The sequence below is a fragment of the Vicugna pacos genome, chromosome 3 (genome assembly GCF_048564905.1).
Source record: "Vicugna pacos chromosome 3, VicPac4, whole genome shotgun sequence".
Taxonomy (NCBI): Eukaryota; Metazoa; Chordata; class Mammalia; order Artiodactyla; family Camelidae; genus Vicugna; species Vicugna pacos.
Window position 1 is genome coordinate 26,937,067 of NC_132989.1, and position 20,103 is coordinate 26,957,169.

At 36.4% G+C, this 20,103-nt stretch overlaps 1 protein-coding gene across 10 annotated transcripts; it reads right to left on the reverse strand.

The window, feature by feature from the left end:
- Positions 1–8,444: 8,444 nt before the first annotated feature.
- C3H5orf24 (chromosome 3 C5orf24 homolog) lies at positions 8,445–18,359 on the reverse strand. 10 transcript variants are annotated; one of them, XR_012068512.1, is made up of 5 exons: positions 18,097–18,359; positions 12,545–12,974; positions 10,766–10,839; positions 9,580–9,631; positions 8,445–8,655 (listed from the first exon to the last, which is right to left on the reverse strand). XR_012068512.1 is itself a non-coding variant. In XM_072957116.1 (4 exons), exons 2-3 carry the CDS (start codon positions 12,969–12,971, stop codon positions 10,799–10,801), a joined length of 468 nt encoding a protein of 155 aa, XP_072813217.1. In that variant the 5' UTR covers positions 12,972–12,974; positions 18,097–18,359; the 3' UTR covers positions 8,445–9,631; positions 10,766–10,798. The 10 variants fall into 10 exon arrangements, 7 of the variants coding, with proteins under 7 accessions (XP_072813217.1, XP_006212859.1, XP_072813198.1 ...); XM_072957116.1 differs by having other exon boundaries at positions 8,445–9,631; XR_012068484.1 differs by having other exon boundaries at positions 8,445–9,631; positions 10,766–12,974.
- Between the last annotated feature and the right edge of the window lie 1,744 nt (positions 18,360–20,103).

Below are 20,103 nucleotides of genomic sequence, written 5' to 3' on the forward strand. Positions count from 1 at the left end.
TCGAAGTTCCCTGACTGCCAAGTCCTGCGCGGGGTTGTAGTAGAGGCCCACGGCTCTCTATCTTCACGAGCGAGTCGGGGCCTGGCGGCCGGCAGCACACTGCGTCGGCCCGATGCTTCTTTCTCGGGCCAGCAAAGCCCAGAAGCCTCCTCCTCAAGTGCCCATTGAGCTGCAGATCTTCGAATCCCCTGCCTCACCCGTGCTAGCCTTAACAGGTTGCCAGATAAAGCACAGGATGCCCAGTTAAATTTGAATTTCACATAAGGAGTAATTTTTTACTGTAAGAGGTAGACGGAAATTCAAATTTGACTGAGTGTTCTGTAATTTTATTTGCTATATCTGGCAACCCATATCCTGCCTATCTACTCAGGGCAGTTTTTTTTTTTTTTGTTGGTTTTAACTCACTCACCTGCAGGCCAGTATCTCCTTCCCTAAACCACCCCTAAGGCCATCTCCAGAATTAAAGCTAGGAAAGGGCCTAGAATGTAGAAGACATGGGGATGGGAGGGTGTACAACTGAGGAGTGGGGCTCTGCTTTCCCAAGCAGAAGCACAGAAGGGGAGTCTAGGAGAAAATTCTTGGAGGAAATAAAAAGGATGACTTTAGTCAGCAAGTAGGGTATTTTAAGGAAGAGGGCCTCCTAAAATCGAACAAAGCAAGTTTTGAGCAGCCACCAGTGCTAAATCAGAGAGTGCAGCTTTCAGGGTTATTTTAAGAGGCTGAAAAAAACAGAAATAGATTTAAAACATCTTTACAACAAATCATTGGTAAATATAGCAATGTTAAGAGGAACCTGGGCTTTTTGGCCATGAGGTGAAATCCTGGCTCTGCCATTTTTAATAGTATACGGTTGACAGCAGGTTATCTAACTTTTCTTAAAGTTCAGTTTATTTATCTCTAAAATCAGGATGAAATTATATATGGATAAAATATGTAAAGTAATGAATACAATGCCTGGTGCACATTAAGCACTTCAGAGTAGTAGCCATTATTATCTGGATCATACAATTTCAGTGGAGTAACCATAGTTCCCTTGTGACCATCAAAGAGAGATTGTTAGATCGGAAAGATGCATCATGAATCTGCCCCTATGGATAATTTGTATAATTTAAATAGGCTGCCATTGTTTTGCTATAGTAAATTCTCTAGTGGGTGGAGGATCTGAGGCAATGGACAACATGGCTGAATGGGTCAACAGTTCTAGAGTTGATCACTAAAGTCATCATTTGGCTAACAACCTCCCTCATCTATAACAGTGTAATAGCAAACCTTTACTTTTTCACATAACCTTCATACTGTATTTGAAGGTACATGAAAAGCCAATGGGACAGAGGATTACGGGAATTTAGGATTGATGAAAAGGAGGCTGATTGGACTCCTGTGGACACTCCAATGTGGATCCCCCGTGGTTACTTACTCTTTCCTTTTTATCATGTCCTTTTCCTCCCTGTGTTTGTGTTTTGACTGTTTTGTTTCGACAGATGCATTACAGATGGTAGAACTGTTATCTTCTGATAAATACTATATATACACTCTCTAATGACAACTCAATAAATCCAGCCACAAGATAGAAAGCACATTTGACTGCCTTGCTAGTATGGGGCACCTGCACTTATTTTCAGTGAGAAAATTTCTTTCAGATGTAAAACCTTGATTTTATTTTCATTTCTAGGAGGGGAAAAAGTTGACATCCTCTTCCTTTGGCTGTAATGAACTCTATGCACCAACACTACACAGCTTGGGGATTGTTCATACAAGAATCTGATAATAATTGGAGTTGTGCACAGCTACACAGCTGTACTCTGGGTGTTGTTTGCCCCTTAGACAGGTTTGCCTAGATTTTTTTTTAATCTGATGCATGATGAGGGCCTCTTTCTCTCCCTCCCTCCCTCTCATCAACAAACAAGTATTTTTCATGCAGATCACTGTGGCAAAGTGTATTTTCCAAAGATTGCCACACTAACATTCCCCATCCTACATGCTGTTGTGCAAAGTAATTTTGCCATTGCAACATCAGTACATAGAATCTAATTCCCCTCCCTTTAAATCTGGATGGGCCTGTGTTTCACATATAATCAACAGAATGTAGCAGTATATGAAACAATCCTGTATGATTTCTGAGGCTACACAGATTTATCCTTTTTTGCTGGAAGGTTTGCACAGGCGTTCTGAGCCATGAAGTATGTACATGGACTGTCCTGAGGCTGCTACGCTCTGAGGAAGTTCAAACTAGCTTGCATAGAGAACCCCTGACACTACATGAAGATGCCCACCACCAGGAGCTGATCTTAGTCCCACTCTGTTCCAACTTTGGCCATCATTGAACTGCTTCTGCCTGGGGCCGTAACTAGAAATGTCCAATTTGAGCTCTTTCCAAATTCCTAACCCACAAAAGCAGATTTAAAAATTGTTATTTTAATGGAGAAAAAGTCTTTTCAGCAAGTGGTGTTGGGAAAGCTGGACAGCCGCATGCAAATCAATGGAAGTTAGGACACTCCCTCACACCACGCATAAACTCAAAATGGCTTAAAGACTTAAACATAAGACAAGATACTATATATTTGTGAAATATAATGTTTTTACTTAAATGCCTTTTTTCCTCCTGACTCCCCCACCATCACCCCATGTTATCTACTATTAATGGAGTTTTGCACGTATCTTTTTGGGTATATTGGTAAACAAATTAATATGCAAGTGGTTTTTTGGGGTCCTTACACTAGCTACAAATTTATATGCAGTAAACATGGTTTATATATAAATTGTCGTAATTTGTCCAACTACCATTTGTTGAAACAATTCCAGTGAACTGGAACTGCCAGGACTAAGGGTATCCAAAATTTATATTTTGAGTCCAAGCTATAGATTTCCCCCTAATTACATAGATGAGTCCTCATCAATCTTGTGTACACACACACACACACACACACACACACACACACACACACAGTGGAATACTACTCAACCATAAAAAAGAATGAAATAATGCCATTTGCAATAACATGGATGGATGTGGAGGGTATTATGCTAAGTAAAATAAGTCACACAGAGAAAGACAAATATTGTATAAAATCACTTATATGTGGAATCTGAAAAATACACTAGTGAACATAAATAAAAGGAAACAGACTCAGACATAGAAAACAAACTAGCAGTTATCAGTGGGAAGAGGGAAGGAGGGAGGGGTCAGACAGGGGTAGGGGATTGAAAGGTATAAACTATTATGTATAAAATAAGCTACAGAATATATTGTATAACACAGGGAATAAATCCAGTAACTATAAATGGAGTATATCTTTTAAAAACTGTGAATCACTATGCTGTACACCTGTAACATATAATATTGTACATCAACTATATCACAAATTTTTAAAAAAGTAAAAACACCAAAACAGCACATGCAATTCTTAAGAAGGAAGTTAAAATCATTCAGGTGTTGGAAGTACTTACAGCCAAGCCTTCCAAGAATAACTGTGCATCAACTGATGTTCCTCTTCTTTCTTTGGTCCATCCACTCCAGATAACCTTCAGAAAATTTGAAGGTTAAAAGAATATCTTGTGATATTGCCTGGTGTTCTGCTGATACAGATACCCAAATCAATGGGCAAGTTTTACAAAATAAAAAATTCAGCATCTGTTTCCATTTTATTAAAATACTTTCATGTTAAAAGGCCTTTTTTAATATAAAACAAAAATTAAAATTATCATACTAAAACATGCCAAGTGATGGATTAAGTATTCTAGTTTGGTTATATATTTTATATAGTTCTTGGGATACCCCTGGCATAGGCATTACACACATTTTTAAAATGAAGAAAATAAAAAGGTAATTTGCCTAAGGTCCCCCATTAAATGGCAGAGCTTGAATTTGAACCCAAAGCTAACTCTGTCAGTATGCCAAATTGTGCAAATGCATTATTCTCATTTAATTTTCACTACAAACCTATTTCTGACGCTTGGCAAGATTAAGCAACAACTAGAGAAAGATCATAAATTAGTGAATGACTGTGCAGGGACTCAAATCCAGGTCCATTGCTAAATTCAGTGTGTTCTGCTACAAACATAGAAATAAAAAGAAAAGTAACATATATTATAAATATAAAATTAGGAATATGAAGCAAATAGATTACTGAATTAGGCAATGAGTGTCCTGTAACAGCCACTGTAGTCAATATGTCTATTCAAAATTAGGGTTCAAACATTTATCAGTAGTCACTGTCTATTTGAAATCTGGGTTCAAACATTTCACAAAGGCTAGATCAACAAAATCTAGCTTCATATAAGCAAATTGCAACAAAAATGCTACTTTGGCAAATGCCATAAAAAGAACAAATATTTATCCACATGCTTCTGGTCTCATTGGGAAGCTACTGTAGGGGTGCTGTGTCTGGGGTAGAGGGGAGAGAAAAGCTTACAGGATGCATTAGCAGAGCAGGAAACAGGCTACAGGTGAGACATCAGTGTGCAGAGAAGGACTAAATTCTGAAAATAAAAGGAGTATGCTTAGTTGTATCTCACGCTTCTACACTCTGCTCAAAGGGATACCCTAGAATCTGAAGTTTACCTGGAACAGAACTCAGACCAGATGATGTACTTCAAACTAGTGTCTTTTTGTTTCCTTTGTTTTCCTTCCTTATCTCACCCATCTTTCTTCAAATATTCTTTGTTTATAAAAATTTTTAAAAAGATAATACTGTCATTCTAAGGATTCTTTCAAACCATTTAAATATTTTGTAAAATGTCAATTGTATAAAATGAAGGCAATTGTAAAACTCATACACCCTAAAATTCAAGACAGAGCATACTGCTTCCCTAAAGTACCTTACTAAGTCAAAAGACCTTTTGTGAGTCTGGAACATCTGGTTACACCAAAATACAAGGAAGCTGACAAAGAATACTTGGGTTATGCCAAAATGATTGAGGAGCCAATTTAGCTCCTACTAGCCAAAGATGGAACAATTTGAGCATACAAAATAAATAATTTTAAAAAGACACATCATGTATGTTACAATCCATGAGTTCCTATTAATACAAAAAAATTTTTTTTAACTTAATGGACCAAAATTATTGTCAATGATTCTCAGTTTCTGTTTGAAAGTAGAGAAATCCTGACCATCATGAAAATAATGTAGAATAAACCAAGAGGTGCAGAAAAAGCATTTTATAAAGTCCCACACCCATTCATCATTAAAAAAACTCTCAAAACACTAGGAACAAAGGGAACTTCCTCAATCTGTTAAAGGGCATTTACCATAAACATACAGCTAACATTATACTTAATGATGAAAGACTTCCCCTTAATATCAGGAAGAAGGCAATGATATCTATTCTATTTCTATTTAACATTGTATTGAAGGGTCTAGCCAGTACAATAAGTAATAAAAAGAAATTAAAGGTATATATTTTGGAAAGAAAGAACAACTGTCTATATTCTCCAATAACATGATCTTGTATGTAGAAAATCCTATGGAAATAATCCAAAAAACTACCTAAGCTAATGTGAGTTTTAACAAGGATGTCAGATATAAGATCTGTAGACAAAAATGGACTGTATTTCTATATAGTATCAACAAAGTGAAATAAAGAAAGCAATTCCATTTACATTATTGTCAAAAATAATAATACACTTAGGAATAAATTTAACAAAAAAAGTGCAAGTTTCATACACTTAAAACTATAAAACATCACTAAGGAAAATCAAGGAACACCTAGGCAGATGAGAGATGTACCAAATTCTTGTATTGGAATACTGTTATGATAGCACATTTTCCCAAATTAATCTATAGATACAATATAATCCCTAACAAAATCATAGAGCGCTGTAGAAACTGACAAACTTATCCTAAAATCTATACGGACCAAATCTATACAAAGACCAAAATAGCCAAAACAATTTTAAGGAAGAAAAATAAAGTAAGAAAACTTATACTACCCAACTTCAAAACTTATAAAACTATAGAAATCAAGACAGTGTAGTATTGGCATAAGTACTAACATATAGATCAATGGGATAGACAAGAAAACCCAGAAAAAAGCCTATACAATTATGGTCAATTGATTTTCAATAGACATGCCAAAATAATTCAATGGAGGGAAAGATAGCCTTTTAAACAAACAATGCTGGGATAATTGGACAGTCATACAAAATACAATAAACTGTATACTTACAATGGGTAAAATTTTTTGATATGTAAATTACACTTCAATATAGAGACTTAGCAATTAGAAGAAAATTTTTATAATTATGGGACAATTAGTTCGACTTTATGTTTGGATACTTGGTGATATATAATAATTATTTTAATGAATAATAATAGTATCATGCTTGTATGTTTAGAAAGTCATTAGTTATAGATACCTATTGAAATATTTTAGGATTACTTGATTGGAGAATTTGTTTCAAAACAATTGAGTGGGGCAGAGAGTAGGTGGGGATGTACATGAAAAAAGACAGGCCTTGAATTTTTAATTACTGACGCATGGTGATGGTCACATGGAGGGTCATTGACTCTATTTTGACTAAATTTTGTATAAATTTTGTTATTTCTAAAATAAAAATTTAAACAGAATTTTTACACTTTTTGTATGTGTGCTCTTTTAGTTACAGTCCTACAGTTACTCCAAAAAAATCAGTTTCAGTCATCAGCCATTCTGCACCTGGCATACTGAGGATGCGTAACATTTTGTAGTTATTATTTGTCTCTTTCATGTGACAGAGGGAGCACAATAGCCATATAAGTAGCTCCCAACGTGATTTAAAAGCCAGCACCATCACGATTTATGAATGATCTCTTACCTGATAAAAAAGAAAAAGCACAATAACCAGTTTTTCTGTTGAAATTCATCTGAAAACAAGCCTAAAGTTTAGGACTAAGCAGGTGGGCTGGAGTTTCCACAGCTCTATGCTAAAATTAATTAGCTAATTTGAGAGATAAAACATGTTAAAATTTTTATTCAGAACAAATAAAAATTGGCATTACATAGCTTAATTTCTACATACTAAGGCATTTGTCTTCCACTGTGGGTTCCTTGAGGGTAGGGACTTGAGCTGCTACACTGTAGAGATGTTCAATAGTTATTAAGATTATTGAATTTTTTAGGCCAGTTGAAAACTTGGGGAAATTACTAACTTAAATGTATTTTTTACTTAAAATGTAACAAATTCTTTATGTTCAAGAGTGGTTTCCACGCCTGTTAGAATGCCTATTATCAAAAAAACAAGAAATAACAAGCATTGATGAGGATGTGGAGAAAAGCAAACACTTGTGCACTACCAGTGGGAATGTAAATTAGTGCAGCCACTATGGAAAACAGTATAGAGGTTCCTCAAAAAATTAAAAATAAAACTACTATGTGATCCCACAATTCCACTCTGGGTATTTATTTGAAGAAAACGAAAACATTAACACAAAAAGATATAAGCACTCCCATGTTCATGGCAGCATTATTTACAATAGCCAAGATATGGAAACAACTTGTATCCATCAACAAAATAGGTAAGAAAATGTGATATATAGACACAGAAATCTTTATCTATATAACACATTTATCTATATATAGAAACATGATTCAGCCATAAAGAAGAATGAAATCTTGCCATTTCTAACAACATAGATGAATCCTAAGGGTATTACACTAAGTGAAGTAAGTCAAAGAAAAATACTGTAATGATCTCACGTGTGTAATCCAAAAAACAAAAACAAAAACCAAGCTTACAGATACAGAGAACTGATTGGTGGTTCCAACAGATGGGTGGCAGTGGTGGGCACTTAATGGATGAATGGATTTAAAAGGTACAAACTTCTAGTTACCCTTCTAGATGAGGGGGGTCAGCAAACTTTTCTGTAAAAGAAAGGAATAATCAGTAAATATTTTAGGTTTTGCAGGCCTTATGTCACAACTACTAACTGTCATTGTAGTGCAAAAGCAGCAAGAGACAGTATGTAAACAAATGGGAATGGCTATTCCAATAAAACTTTATTTACAAAAACAGGCACTGGGTCTGTTCTAGGTGATCTGCAGGATTCGGAGAAAATGGAAAAGGTTCAAATAATTAGGGGGAAGTGTTTTTCTTTTTACATCATCAATATTTGAGTTACAAAAAATGCACATGCTGTTCTCCCTAAGGTTAAAAAAATTAGCCATATTTAATGTCTAAATTTTTTAGACTAAAAAGATCAATCACATTTAAATTTAAGCCTTTAGAACTATTAGCCTGAAGTATCTTAATGCTGGGAAGAAAATGAGATCCATTTATAAGTTAGAAGTTTGAATTACAAATATATAAATAATTACTATTTTGAGAAAAACAAAAAAGTATAGAGAGGTAGATTTCAGAAAGCACAACCCAAGAAAAATACAAGACCCACAAACATGAAAGAGGGTTGCCATTCTTAATTACCCTGCTTGGAAAATACTCTGCTAAGAAATAAAGTAGTAAACATAACTGGTTTTAAAGTAATGACTTTATTAATAAATATACATCCATATGATGATATAGATACAAATCATGAACACTACTCCATTCCCATACACATAATTGCACACGAGTAGCTCAAGTTCATGGACATAAAAACATACACAGTATCTATTCAGACTTTTTACAGCAGAGGACAGCGTGCTTGAATCAGTTAATTGGTAATTATTCTCCATAATTATCTGTGGAAAAAGGAAACTGTGAAACTTAAAGAATCAAAGTGATCTGATTACTATAAATCACACATTTGATTTACCATCAGAGTAAATTTTCCAAAAATTAAACACATTCTATGTGAGAACACAGATTTACCTACTTGGGGGGAGGGAAGGGGAAAAAGCAAAGGAAAGATTTAGATACATCCTAGAGTTTAATAGCATATAGTTAAACTATAATAAAAACAAAAACATAACAGCATCAAAATATTTTATGTCCAAAGAAAAAAAAATGTTTTGAACAACTGTTGTGAATTCTTTTAATTTTACTATAAAAGGATCGTAAAATTTTACTGCATATATGGACAATGACTGACAGGGTAGCAGTTATTGTCAACATCCCCTGAATTGTTCTTTTAAAGCTTCTTAGAATATAAAAGTTGTTTTTTTTTTCTTGAGCTCATACACTGGTTTTTCTTACAATGGATGAATCACTTTTGAACTAATAAACAAATCCAGATAATTATTTTCCCTCCTTAATTCAAAGAAAACTCTATTCTTATTTCATGAAAATACACATGTAAATTCACACAAACATGAGTTTGGAATAAATATTACTTGTACTACTTTAACAGATGTTTCTTTTAAAAAGTAAATAAAAAATATAAAGAATCTTTTAGTCTAATTGAAACACTGATTTTTAAAACATCCCCAAATATTAAAAATTGGATACTTATTTTTTCCAATACACTGTGCTAGTATTTTTTTATATATCCAGTGCAAAACTCCAAAGATAGTATCAAAATCATCCCACATTAAAGATTAGTTATGCAAGGATATATCTGCCAAAAAAAAAAATTCATCTGTATTAGCTCCTAATTTGTTAATAAAAGAATAATAAATAAGGCATGTTAAAATATTTTTTAAAGAAAAAAAGTAAAGCAAACTTACTTGAATAGCAGATCAATTTCTGACCAACAGTTTTAATACAGAATAGTGAAACCTATTTTGTGAAGAACAGAATGACACAATATAAAATTAGCAATTTACCTTTCAAGGAATAATCATTCAGTGGGAGGAAAAGGCCAGTTTTCCCCTACTGATTATATTAAAGTATAGGCAATTGTTTAACATGCTATTTCAGTGTTTATCATGACAAGAGACAGTGTTACAAAAGATGCACAATGTAGTCTTTAGAGATAAGTAAAAATATTTTATATTTTAAGACTTCATTCATGTTATCACTTAGATATCTGTCTTTCTGTTCAACATGGCACCAATAAACTGTTCACAAGGAGAAAAGGAAGTAGAATCAGGAGATGCTCATCAGCATACAGATATAATATTCCAGGTAACTACTCACATTAACAGGAAATTCACCTTTCTAAATGATGTTATCCATTCACAAAAGTAGTAGCCATTTGCCCTCCTTTTTTCCTGGGACATAGCTCCTCATGTTAATAAACACTGCCATGAACATACTTCCTTTAGCTGATTTCATCATTTCATTAACATGTGCACAAAATTCATTATACAATAATACACCTGCTCTATCTTCTGACACACAGCACAGCACTACTGAGTAGATGTGCTGGAGGGTGTAGAAAGAAAAAAGAGAACGAATGTAGGAAAGGGTAGGGAGAAAGGGCAGAGTATGTGTAAGAAAATCAGGACTGAAAATAAACTGACAGAGAAAGGTCAAATAGGCATACTATAAAACACAACATGCAACCAATCCTTGACAATGACATACATAATTCTGTGGTAGAACATTTAATTAACCAACTGTTTTCAGCAACTCAAAAGAGGATTTCTAAGCAGCCAACTGCTGAAAATCATCTTGAGAAACAGCTAAATGACAGATACATAATGAAAGTGGATAGATGAACATATGAATAAAGATGTAAGCATTTGTGTCAGAAGTTATACCGTTTTGAGTAAATTATTTAACTTTTATATTTTAAGTTTCTGCAAGAAGAAACTCCTATAGCAATTTAGCTGCCAGCATGTTACAACTGATTATATGTAAGTTATCCAACATTGTTCTCTCTGGTTTGTGCAAAACTAAAATTGTTGAGGTCACTGTCTTAGATGCCAGTGCACACACAGTCCCCACATACAATGCAACACCTCTTACTGTAAAGAGCAGCATAAAGTCCAGCTCATTGTGTCAGGCATCACTGGAACACCTGAAGGCTTGCTGCTTTTTTCCTGATAAAAAAGGTATGAAACATGACATCCATTTGCAATCAGAGTTTGCATTAATTGAGAGCAAGCCCAAATAACACAATATGCGCCCTTTAAAAAATTTAATTATTTTTAAAGTTTTGGGGTCCTTCAAATCTACATTATAATCTCAAAGGCATTTAAGCTTGCAAATACATTGTAACTTTAAAGTTGAGTGGAATTTTTTCCAAATCCAAAGTTTATAATAGTTTATTTTATTTAGAACAAATTCAGAATAAATAAAATGTATATTAACAAAGAATATTACTTTCGGAAAGGAAGAAAAGAGATTTCCCTCTGTCCCTACTATATATACCTACCCAATACGTTTTTTTCATTGCTGTCTACCTTGCTTCTAAAGCAAACACTGTTGGAAAAAAAATTTTGTTTTGGATGAAGTGGTCTCACTAGAGCCACAATGAGATTTTTAATTAAACTAACCAACATATTTTTTATATGTTTCATGCATAGATGGATTCCTATATATTTCTTAATATTTGGGTTCTTACAGTCAGAAAATTACATTTTGTTTATACCAGTTTTACAGTCTACCATTCAATTTGTGCCCTTTGGTAGATATAAACCTGAAACCACAGTAAGTGCTAATGCAATGGCACAACTCAGAAAAAACTAAAACAGTTCTTAATAAACGAACAACATTAGTGTTTTAAGCATAATGCTTTAAAACTAAGTATATGAAAGGCAAAACATAATAACTATAGCTACATGCAGACCTTAAGAATGTTTCTTTTTCTATTATATTAAATATGCTATTCTCAGAATGCATTGTATTTCACCAAAAATGTAATGTGCAGTTTTTATTAAAAAGTTTAATTTTTTTGTAAATACGAATTGTTTGTAGTGTTTGGTATATGCTCTCAGGCAATTAAAAAATACACAACCTATCGTGGATGAAAGGCAAACACTAAAGAATTCTTAAAGAATAATGGTTAAATCAACTAATGCCATGTAGATCAATAAATAAGAAGCTGCTTAAACCTAGAACATTAAAAATAAGATTTTTAACTTATGAAGTCCATGTAAATGCCAAAGTATACAAATATCTGTGTCTTGTCTCATGAACACATAAATGTCATAAAAACTCACAGCCATTACCTCAAGTAATCCTGAATCATTACGTTGCTTTGTTTCGTCAGTTAAAAATATCTTAGATATTTTTATCATAATGTATGCTTACTTCACAAACTAACAGGTATAATGGTTTCAGTTGTTTAGCACATAAAGCATCCATTTAGAATGACCCAAAAGTAGTAGTGAAATATGAGATACAACCGTAACTCTAAAGGAAAAGCAAAAATGATTTAAACAGGTGTTACATTTGAACCTATGTATAAATACAATGCCACTGCTTATGCCCTGAGTGCATCTGTCAGCATATGGCAGTTTCCGAGCAGAAGCAGGGGAAAAAAAACAAACAGGAAAACAAATTTGGAAAGCCCAGGCTGCAAAATCATGTCAAAATAAAACCAAGAAGCTTTGGGATTATTCAAAATCTTCTTTCTAAACCTGGCCCTCTTTTCCTGCCTCGTTCACTCATTGGGTGGCTTGATCTCGCTGCTGGTTTCCTCTACCCCATGAACTGCTCTACCATGCATCATAGGGTAAGGAAAAGCAGCGGTGCCACAGCCATAACCAAGATCGGCAAGACGGGATAGAGCTTTAATGCTACCTGGAGGTCTCCCTGGGCTGACTTTGTATCCCGCGGCTTTAGTTGTACCCAAAGGTCTGCCTGGACTTGTCTTAAATCCAGCTGCTTTGGTGGTTCCCAGGGGTCTGCCTGTGCTGGTCCGGTATCCTGCTGATTTGGTGGTTCCAGAAGGTCGGCCACGCTTACCGGATCGGTTGAGATTTTTCTTTTTCTTTAGTTCATCTTTTATCTCTATGCTTCTGCCACTGGTAGTCTGCAAGTGTGTTTCATTTAATGGGTCTTGCCTCTGACAAGCCATTGGTTTGTGGCTGACTGTGTGGCTGTATTTGTTTTGCTGAGAGGAATATATGTCAAACTGATCAGCGGCTCTCATGGCATCTTCATTGAGGCAGGAAGGCTTGCCAGGCCCACAGAAAGCTGGATTACTGCTGGCAACAGGATGCATCATCTTCTACCAAAAATAAAAGACAAATATGCATAAATACACATATACAAGTATGTATCTGTATGACAGCATTTAGAGGGAAAATAGTCTGTCTTCCAACAACTATGCCGGCTATCTAAAATTAGCTGACAGGCAGGACTCCAGACCACTTATAAACAAACACACATCAGCAGATTGAAAGATACTTGTTTTTCTCAATTTAATCACTGGGAGGCACAAATGCCATACAAGATAACTCAACTATAGCATGGATTTACTAGTCATATGTTCTTTGCTTAGGAACTGGAAAGTGTATAAGTAGAAAATAAATCTGTCATACTTTGTAGGCTCTTTTCTTCTAAATTACTAAATCTTAAAAAGATAGTAACAAAGATAACTCTTATTAACATGATTTTTTTTTTCAGTTGCCTAACATTCTTAGAATGTCTCCTTTTGGCCTTTTATTATATTTCCCACATGTATACTTTTGATCTGGCCAGTTTCCACAAGGTGGACACTTCCTCATCATTATCATAATTGTGTTATTTATACAGAATCTTGAGTGTATGTTTCACTTAAAAGATGGAATGTGCCAAGCAAAGAACATGATCTCTTGGCCAAAGGTACTGACTCCCTTCAAACTAATCTATCCAAACAGAAGGCAGTACCAATATAAAGGATAAACAGAGGTTTCCATTAGCTAATGTGAGTGAACATTTATAGAAACAACTGAGACTTATATAACAAAATATAATAATAAAATAAAATTTATATTTTGCAAGTATAGTTATCAAAGACAAAAAGTTGAATGTACAACACTGCTTTTCCCCTTAATCATAAATATGGTGTGGATCTTTTTCCCTGAAAAGAGCCCAGTGACTTACTAACAGTCCAAAGTCTGTTTTGTCTGTGAAGGATCCCTGTGAATTCTCTATTACATAAAGGATGTATTATAACCACCACTATAACAAGCCAACTCTAAATAGCCATATCGTTTAGACACACAGAAAATAAGTTTATATAGACTACAGTATTATATTTCAATGAGGTTAAAAAAAACAAAAAACAAAGATACAGGTTTCAATTCAGATTCAGAAAGAGTCACAAATGTATATTTAGGTCTAGCCCCAAGTTGTTAGATGTTTGCCTGCACCTTTCATAAATGTAAAATTGCACCAAAACCTTGGTTATGAAAATAGTTACAGAAGCTAAGAATAGATAATTAATGTGAGCCAAAACCACTGTAAATTTATTTCAGTTTATAAAGGCAAAAGGAAATGGGGATCAAGTCAAACAACTGAATTCAGTTAAATTACTAAATATTTGCTGAGGATCAACAGAGATAGAGTAGGGCCATTAGCCAGCTAGCTTATTTCTTTGTTTTTCTTTTTTTCATTTTTAAAACTTTCTTTTTAAATTTTATCTATGTATGGATGTGTGTATATTTTATTCTTTTTGGCATGTTTTATTCTTTTTGGTCATCTAGCTTAAAATCTTAACTGTGAAGAAAAAACATTTACAATGAGAAGCTACTTGTTTTTTTGTTGGGGAGGGAGGTAATTAGGTTAAGTTATTTATTTATTTTAGAGGAGGTACTGGGGATTGAACACTTGTGTACACTAAGCATGTACTCCAGCACTTGAGCCCTCCCCTGGAGAAGTTACTTGTTTATGGCAGAAGCCCTATAGACTTGAAAACATAAAACAAGACTGAACTAAACACAAATATTAAAAGGAGTAAATTCTTCACTCATTCCCCAAGGATATAATGAGAACTAGATTATTAATTATCACTTCATTTACTCAAAGTCTAATTTCAGATGAAAAATAGGAAGAGATCATCAAGATGTGTTCCAAATGAAGTAGTATTAAGCAGAAAGTTACCAGCTTTTCAGTTTTTTACATGCCAGGTAATAATTAGCTTGGCACTTTGCACACCATCTGATTTAATCATCACTTATAACCCAACTCTATAAGGAACATACTATTAGCTTTTTCATAGAAACTGAGGCAGGAACTTTAAGCAACTTGCCAGGTTCACACATTAGGAAATTGTAAAGTCAAATACAAACACAGATAATCTGAATTCAGAACCAACAATTTCAGTATAATGTAAAACTATACAGTTTCTCAATAGTAGCACTATCATTTGGGTCAGACTCTTTGTTGGCGGGGGTGGTGGGGGAGTTTGACTTGTGCATTTCAAGATGCTTAGGAGCAATCCCTGTCCTCTACCCACTCCACCCTCCAGATGTCAGTAGCCATACCCTGTTCTTTCCCCTTCCAAATTGTGACAACCAAAATATTTTCCAGATATTGCTAAATATTCCCTGGTGGGCAAAATCTACCACTTATCATGAGTACTAAAATAAAAACACAAGACCCAATTTAAAACATTCCCATTAAAGTTTTTATTTACCTCTTTAGCTCCAACCTCTCCAAATACTCAGAATATATACTCTCAGCTTACATTATGTCAGGCTTTCCATAAAGTAGGTAACTTCTTGAAATATCCACAAAACCTTTCTGTTGATAAAATCGACAACATTGAAGGCAAATGGATTTGTTTTCCAAACTGAAAGAAAGCCAACATTGGGATTTGTGAAGGGACCAATCACATTCCTTTCCTCTTCAAGTTATAAACTGATTGAGAAGTACAGTAAGAATTAAGTAGGAATCAGAATACTAGTTTATTGCCAATGAAGTTGGACCACAAGCAAATACGAAGACTCAGACCTTTAAGCAGATTTTAAGAGAAAAAAAGGCCCCCTTTTCAGTTTTATTATTCAGAAATCACCCTGCTGGAAAGCTGTAGTAAAAAGAGGTACAAAGATACACGCTCTCTTCCACAGGTAGCAAGCACTACCAGTAAAGGGGGAAAATGTTTCTTCCTATAATCTGCTTCACTGCCTTATAGTTCATGCCTTTTAAGTTCCTATCACTAACTTACCAAAGCCTTCACTCCGTACCTTACTTCCTTTAAGTTCATTTTCTCTTAATATACCAGAATATTCACCACCTATTAGCACTCAGGATATATACTCTCAGCTTAACATTATGTCAGGCTTTCAGAAGCAACATTCTGCCATATATCCTTTATTCAGATACCAACAACACTGAAGAAAAACAGACCATTTAAAAAGTAGACCTTCAATTAAAAAGAAAATTCACCCATCTTCAATTCCTTTCATCTTCTCTAGGAATTTATGCATTTGGTTCATATTATGTTAATTTATTTCTGACATAGCTCACATTTATTGAGGGCCAACTCCATGCAAAACATTATTCTAAGCACCAGGACACAAAACAGGAGTAAAGCTGTATATCTCAGGGAAGACAACAAGATATTGACTTAAAGAACGTTTTTAAAGGGCAAGTCTTCTATATGTTCTGTATTTTCCTTCCCTGCTACTGCCAAGAAATCAGTACAGTATTCTGCTTACTCAGTAACCGACAAATAAGTAGACAAGAAATTTACTATTACTGTTACCCATGTAAATAGTTAACTAAAAGAAGAAACAGCTAAAGCCAATGCTTTTTTACTTTCAGATTTCAACTTTTTAACATGGGAGTCAGCACCCATGTTAGATCCTTATGTGCACAACCATTATACTTATACACACGTGTACGCGTGCAGAATTTGTATGTCTGCATGCACATTGTGCATATACAAGCATTAATCCTACACTTAATAATGCCTCCCTACTCCCACCGCAGGGCTGGCCAGCTAACTGTTCTTTCTTGAAAGACTCTTCCCATTCTATAATACCGAGTTCACTGAAAGCATGCAGGTCACGTATCTTAACAGTATCAGAATGAATATTACATTTCTAGGAAGTTTGGACTGAATGAAATCCCAGAGTACAGAACAGACTGTGTAGACTAGCAAAAGTTAGTTACTTTTTATTTTTATGGGGTTTTTTTTTGGGGGGGGGATATTTATTTATTTTGATGGAGGTACTGGGGATTGAGCCCAGGACCTCATGCATGCTAAGCATGCACTCTACCACTGAGCAATAGCCTTCTCCACCTAATTACCTTTTAAACTATTTCACTGAACATAAGGGAGTCAACTAGGGGTTTCTATATATTTTAACTATGACTAAATTAGAATTCTTAAAGCATATGCTAAAATTTGCCATACCTGAAGCTGTTTTACTGGGTGTTTAAACCGTTCTTTACGTAATAATTCCTTTCCCTTCTCTTGAATGTGGCAGTCATTATTGCCAACATAAAGAACTATAACTATTTCTAGTAAATTCACAAAGCATTCAAGAAGCTTTTTAAACACGGAGAAAACCTTCCTTTAAAAAAATTCAAGTTTCGTACTCTTCCAAAGAGCAAGTAACACACAATTTTCAGAGATTTATTTCAGGTCATTTGGCTTTAACGATTATATAGAATCATATACGATTTTATAATTCTAAATTAAAGTCCATTTGTGATCCATCTCAATCACTCAGCCTATTCAGCAAAAGCGAAAACAAATGCCAGTAGCCTTGCATCCGGCCCCACCACGGAAAGTTTTGATACTAGGAAAGAACATAAATAACGGCCTTCTTTGTCTTCTTTCTACTCCTTAATTGTGCCCATGGCACAGTTTTCCGGTGCCAAAATCCTTTCTTAACATGAGGCATTTAGAAATGTATTACCTGTTGGCCCGAAAGCGATTATTAACATACTAGTAATAACAACTTTGTGGAAGATACACACCCACACTAGAGAAAGGGTTGTGTACCCCCGATAACCGAAATTGATAGCCCGCTGTCCGTGCACTACGAGTCTTGCAGGCTGCAGAAGTCCACAGGCCACTCCATGTAGACGTCCATCTCGAAGGCGGCAGACTTTTATTTACAGTGGTGAGGGGAGGACTGCGGATTGTGACCTCTTGAAGAGAAGAAAGGGTGATCCCCTCCCCCGCCGCAGGAGGAATTTCCCCCCAGTAACAGCGCCAAACCTGGGGAAGAGCAGGCTACGTCCGAGGCCTCGCTCTGGGCTAGGCCAGAGCCCCTCACTAGGCACGGGTCGGAGACCTCTCCTCACCGGCGGGCTAGGCCCCCGTTCTCGCCCACTCCTTGCCTTCTCCACAAGCGCCCGCCGCCCGGACTCTGCTCCCGGCCAGTCTGACAAACCCCCGCGCGCCCACCTACCTCAGCCGCTAGTAGCCCGGCCCCTCAGCGCGGCCAAGGGTTGCCCATCGGCTGGGAACCTCACGCTAGTGCCTCTCCCTTCCCAGCCCGGCGCCTCTGCACCGCGCGGAGAGCCCAGGACGGAGGGGCAGGAAGCGAGGGTGGCGGCGGCTAGGCGGACACTGGCTCCTAGCTCCGACAGCGGCCACCGCTCAGGGTCCTGACCGGGACGCAGAAGCAAGAGGCCGCCACAGCCCCGTACTGCGAGGAGCGGCGTGCGCGAGCTCGCGAAGACCGCGCACGCAGACGCAGACGCAGACGCAGACGCAGACGCAGACGCAGACCGCGAAAACCAATCTCCCGCCGCCGACCAGCTCGCAAGCTTAGGGAGAGGAGCCCGAGGTGCCTGGCTGCGCTTGCGCGGCGTGAGGACGGGCAGGAGGCGGGGCTTAAGACAGTTATTTAGGCTCCGGTGCAGCTCTAGAGCGGAGTTCCCTACCGTGCTGCTGGAACTTCTGCTGACTCCGTTCCTCAGATTACAGGACTAAGAATACATGGTGGTCAGGAGTTGAAACCAGCAATGTTGTTCCCAGAAACTGTGCTTTTAACCACTGTTGGCAGCAAGATTTATTAATGCCTGATTGTCCTTGGGGCTGCCCAAAGCATATTCAAAGGCCTGTCTCTGCCCTTTAGTTACTTATGGATGGGGGAGGTGAGACCTCCACCTGCAAATAAAGTGGGGAGTATTCAAATAATATGTATGGGGTGTTTGGACCGTGTGATAATGAAAAGCCTCATTTTGTGAGGCTAATTAGAAGTTTAGTTAAAGTTTTCCTATCTATGACCTCCTCTGAATTACCATATTCTTCATTCCACCGTCACAGGAAAGGATGGGACAAGAAGTAGTATGCTTACAAAATCCCTCCTTTTATGTAGCTATTGAGATTTCCAGCATACCCATCACCCCACACAAGCCACATAACAGAAAGGATTAGTTTCTCCAGTTCTTCCTTCCGTTAATGTGAAGATGTCGGAAAGGAGAAGATCCAGAATTGGAAGGCTGCTGAGAGGAAGACACTTCATTAGACAGCGTGAAGAGGCAAGACTCAGGTGCTTGTCCCTTTTGCTCACACAATGAAGACTATTTGAAAAGAGAATTCTTATCACTGAATTCTACCGTGAGCACAGCACTTGGCCCAGTGCTGCTGCTGGTAGGAAACAGAGGAGGAGCAACTTTTCTGGGTGAATAAACAAGCCAGGAGGGAAACAAATATAGCACACAGAACATGCAAGCTCAATCATTTTCTGGCAGGCAGGGTTTCATAACATGATTCTAAAGGCCATTCTAACCAATTACTCCTATAAAATACTAGAAAACAGGACTGATCATATTAGTATTGTTCATATAAAAAAGGAAAAAGCAATATGGAAAACTGCTAAAATATGTACATGAAGACATATTAAGTAGCCTTACAAAAAACTTTTTAAAATAAGTTTTCTCTAAGATTTCTTTTTTATTCAAGTAAAATGTGAGAATGCATTGTAGTGCTCCCATACCGTATCATGACTGTTCCAGATCCATAACTCTGAACTTTCATGTGAAGTGGCATTTGTACATAAAGCCAGTTAAGAAGAAAATGTTAATACTAATATGGTCAAATGATTTGCAGGCCCAGTGGAGAAGTAGCCAAAGGAAAAGAGTAAGTCAGACATTCCTGGATCTGAATGCCTTTTTGCCATTCACCTTCTACGGTACCTTGGGCAAGTCACTGCTCTTTCCAAGAGTTTCCCTATGTGTGAAATGAAAATAATGTCCTACTTGTAGGGCTGTGAAATTAAATGAGATAATAGGTGAGGATGTGGATTTAAATCCTCAGTCTACCTACCACTTACTGTGTGACTATGGACAAGGAACTAGTCAACTCAATTCAGCACATATTTATTAAATTGAGAGTACTAGGAATGCAGGACAGACATGGTTCCCGACCTCAGGAAGTTTACATTCTGGTAAGGTAGACAAAAACTCGA

Coding starts and splice junctions, on each gene's coding strand:
- C3H5orf24 (XM_072957097.1), bottom strand. CDS start 12,971: ATGATGCATCCTGTTGCCAGCAGTAATCCAGCTTTCTGTGGGCCTGGC.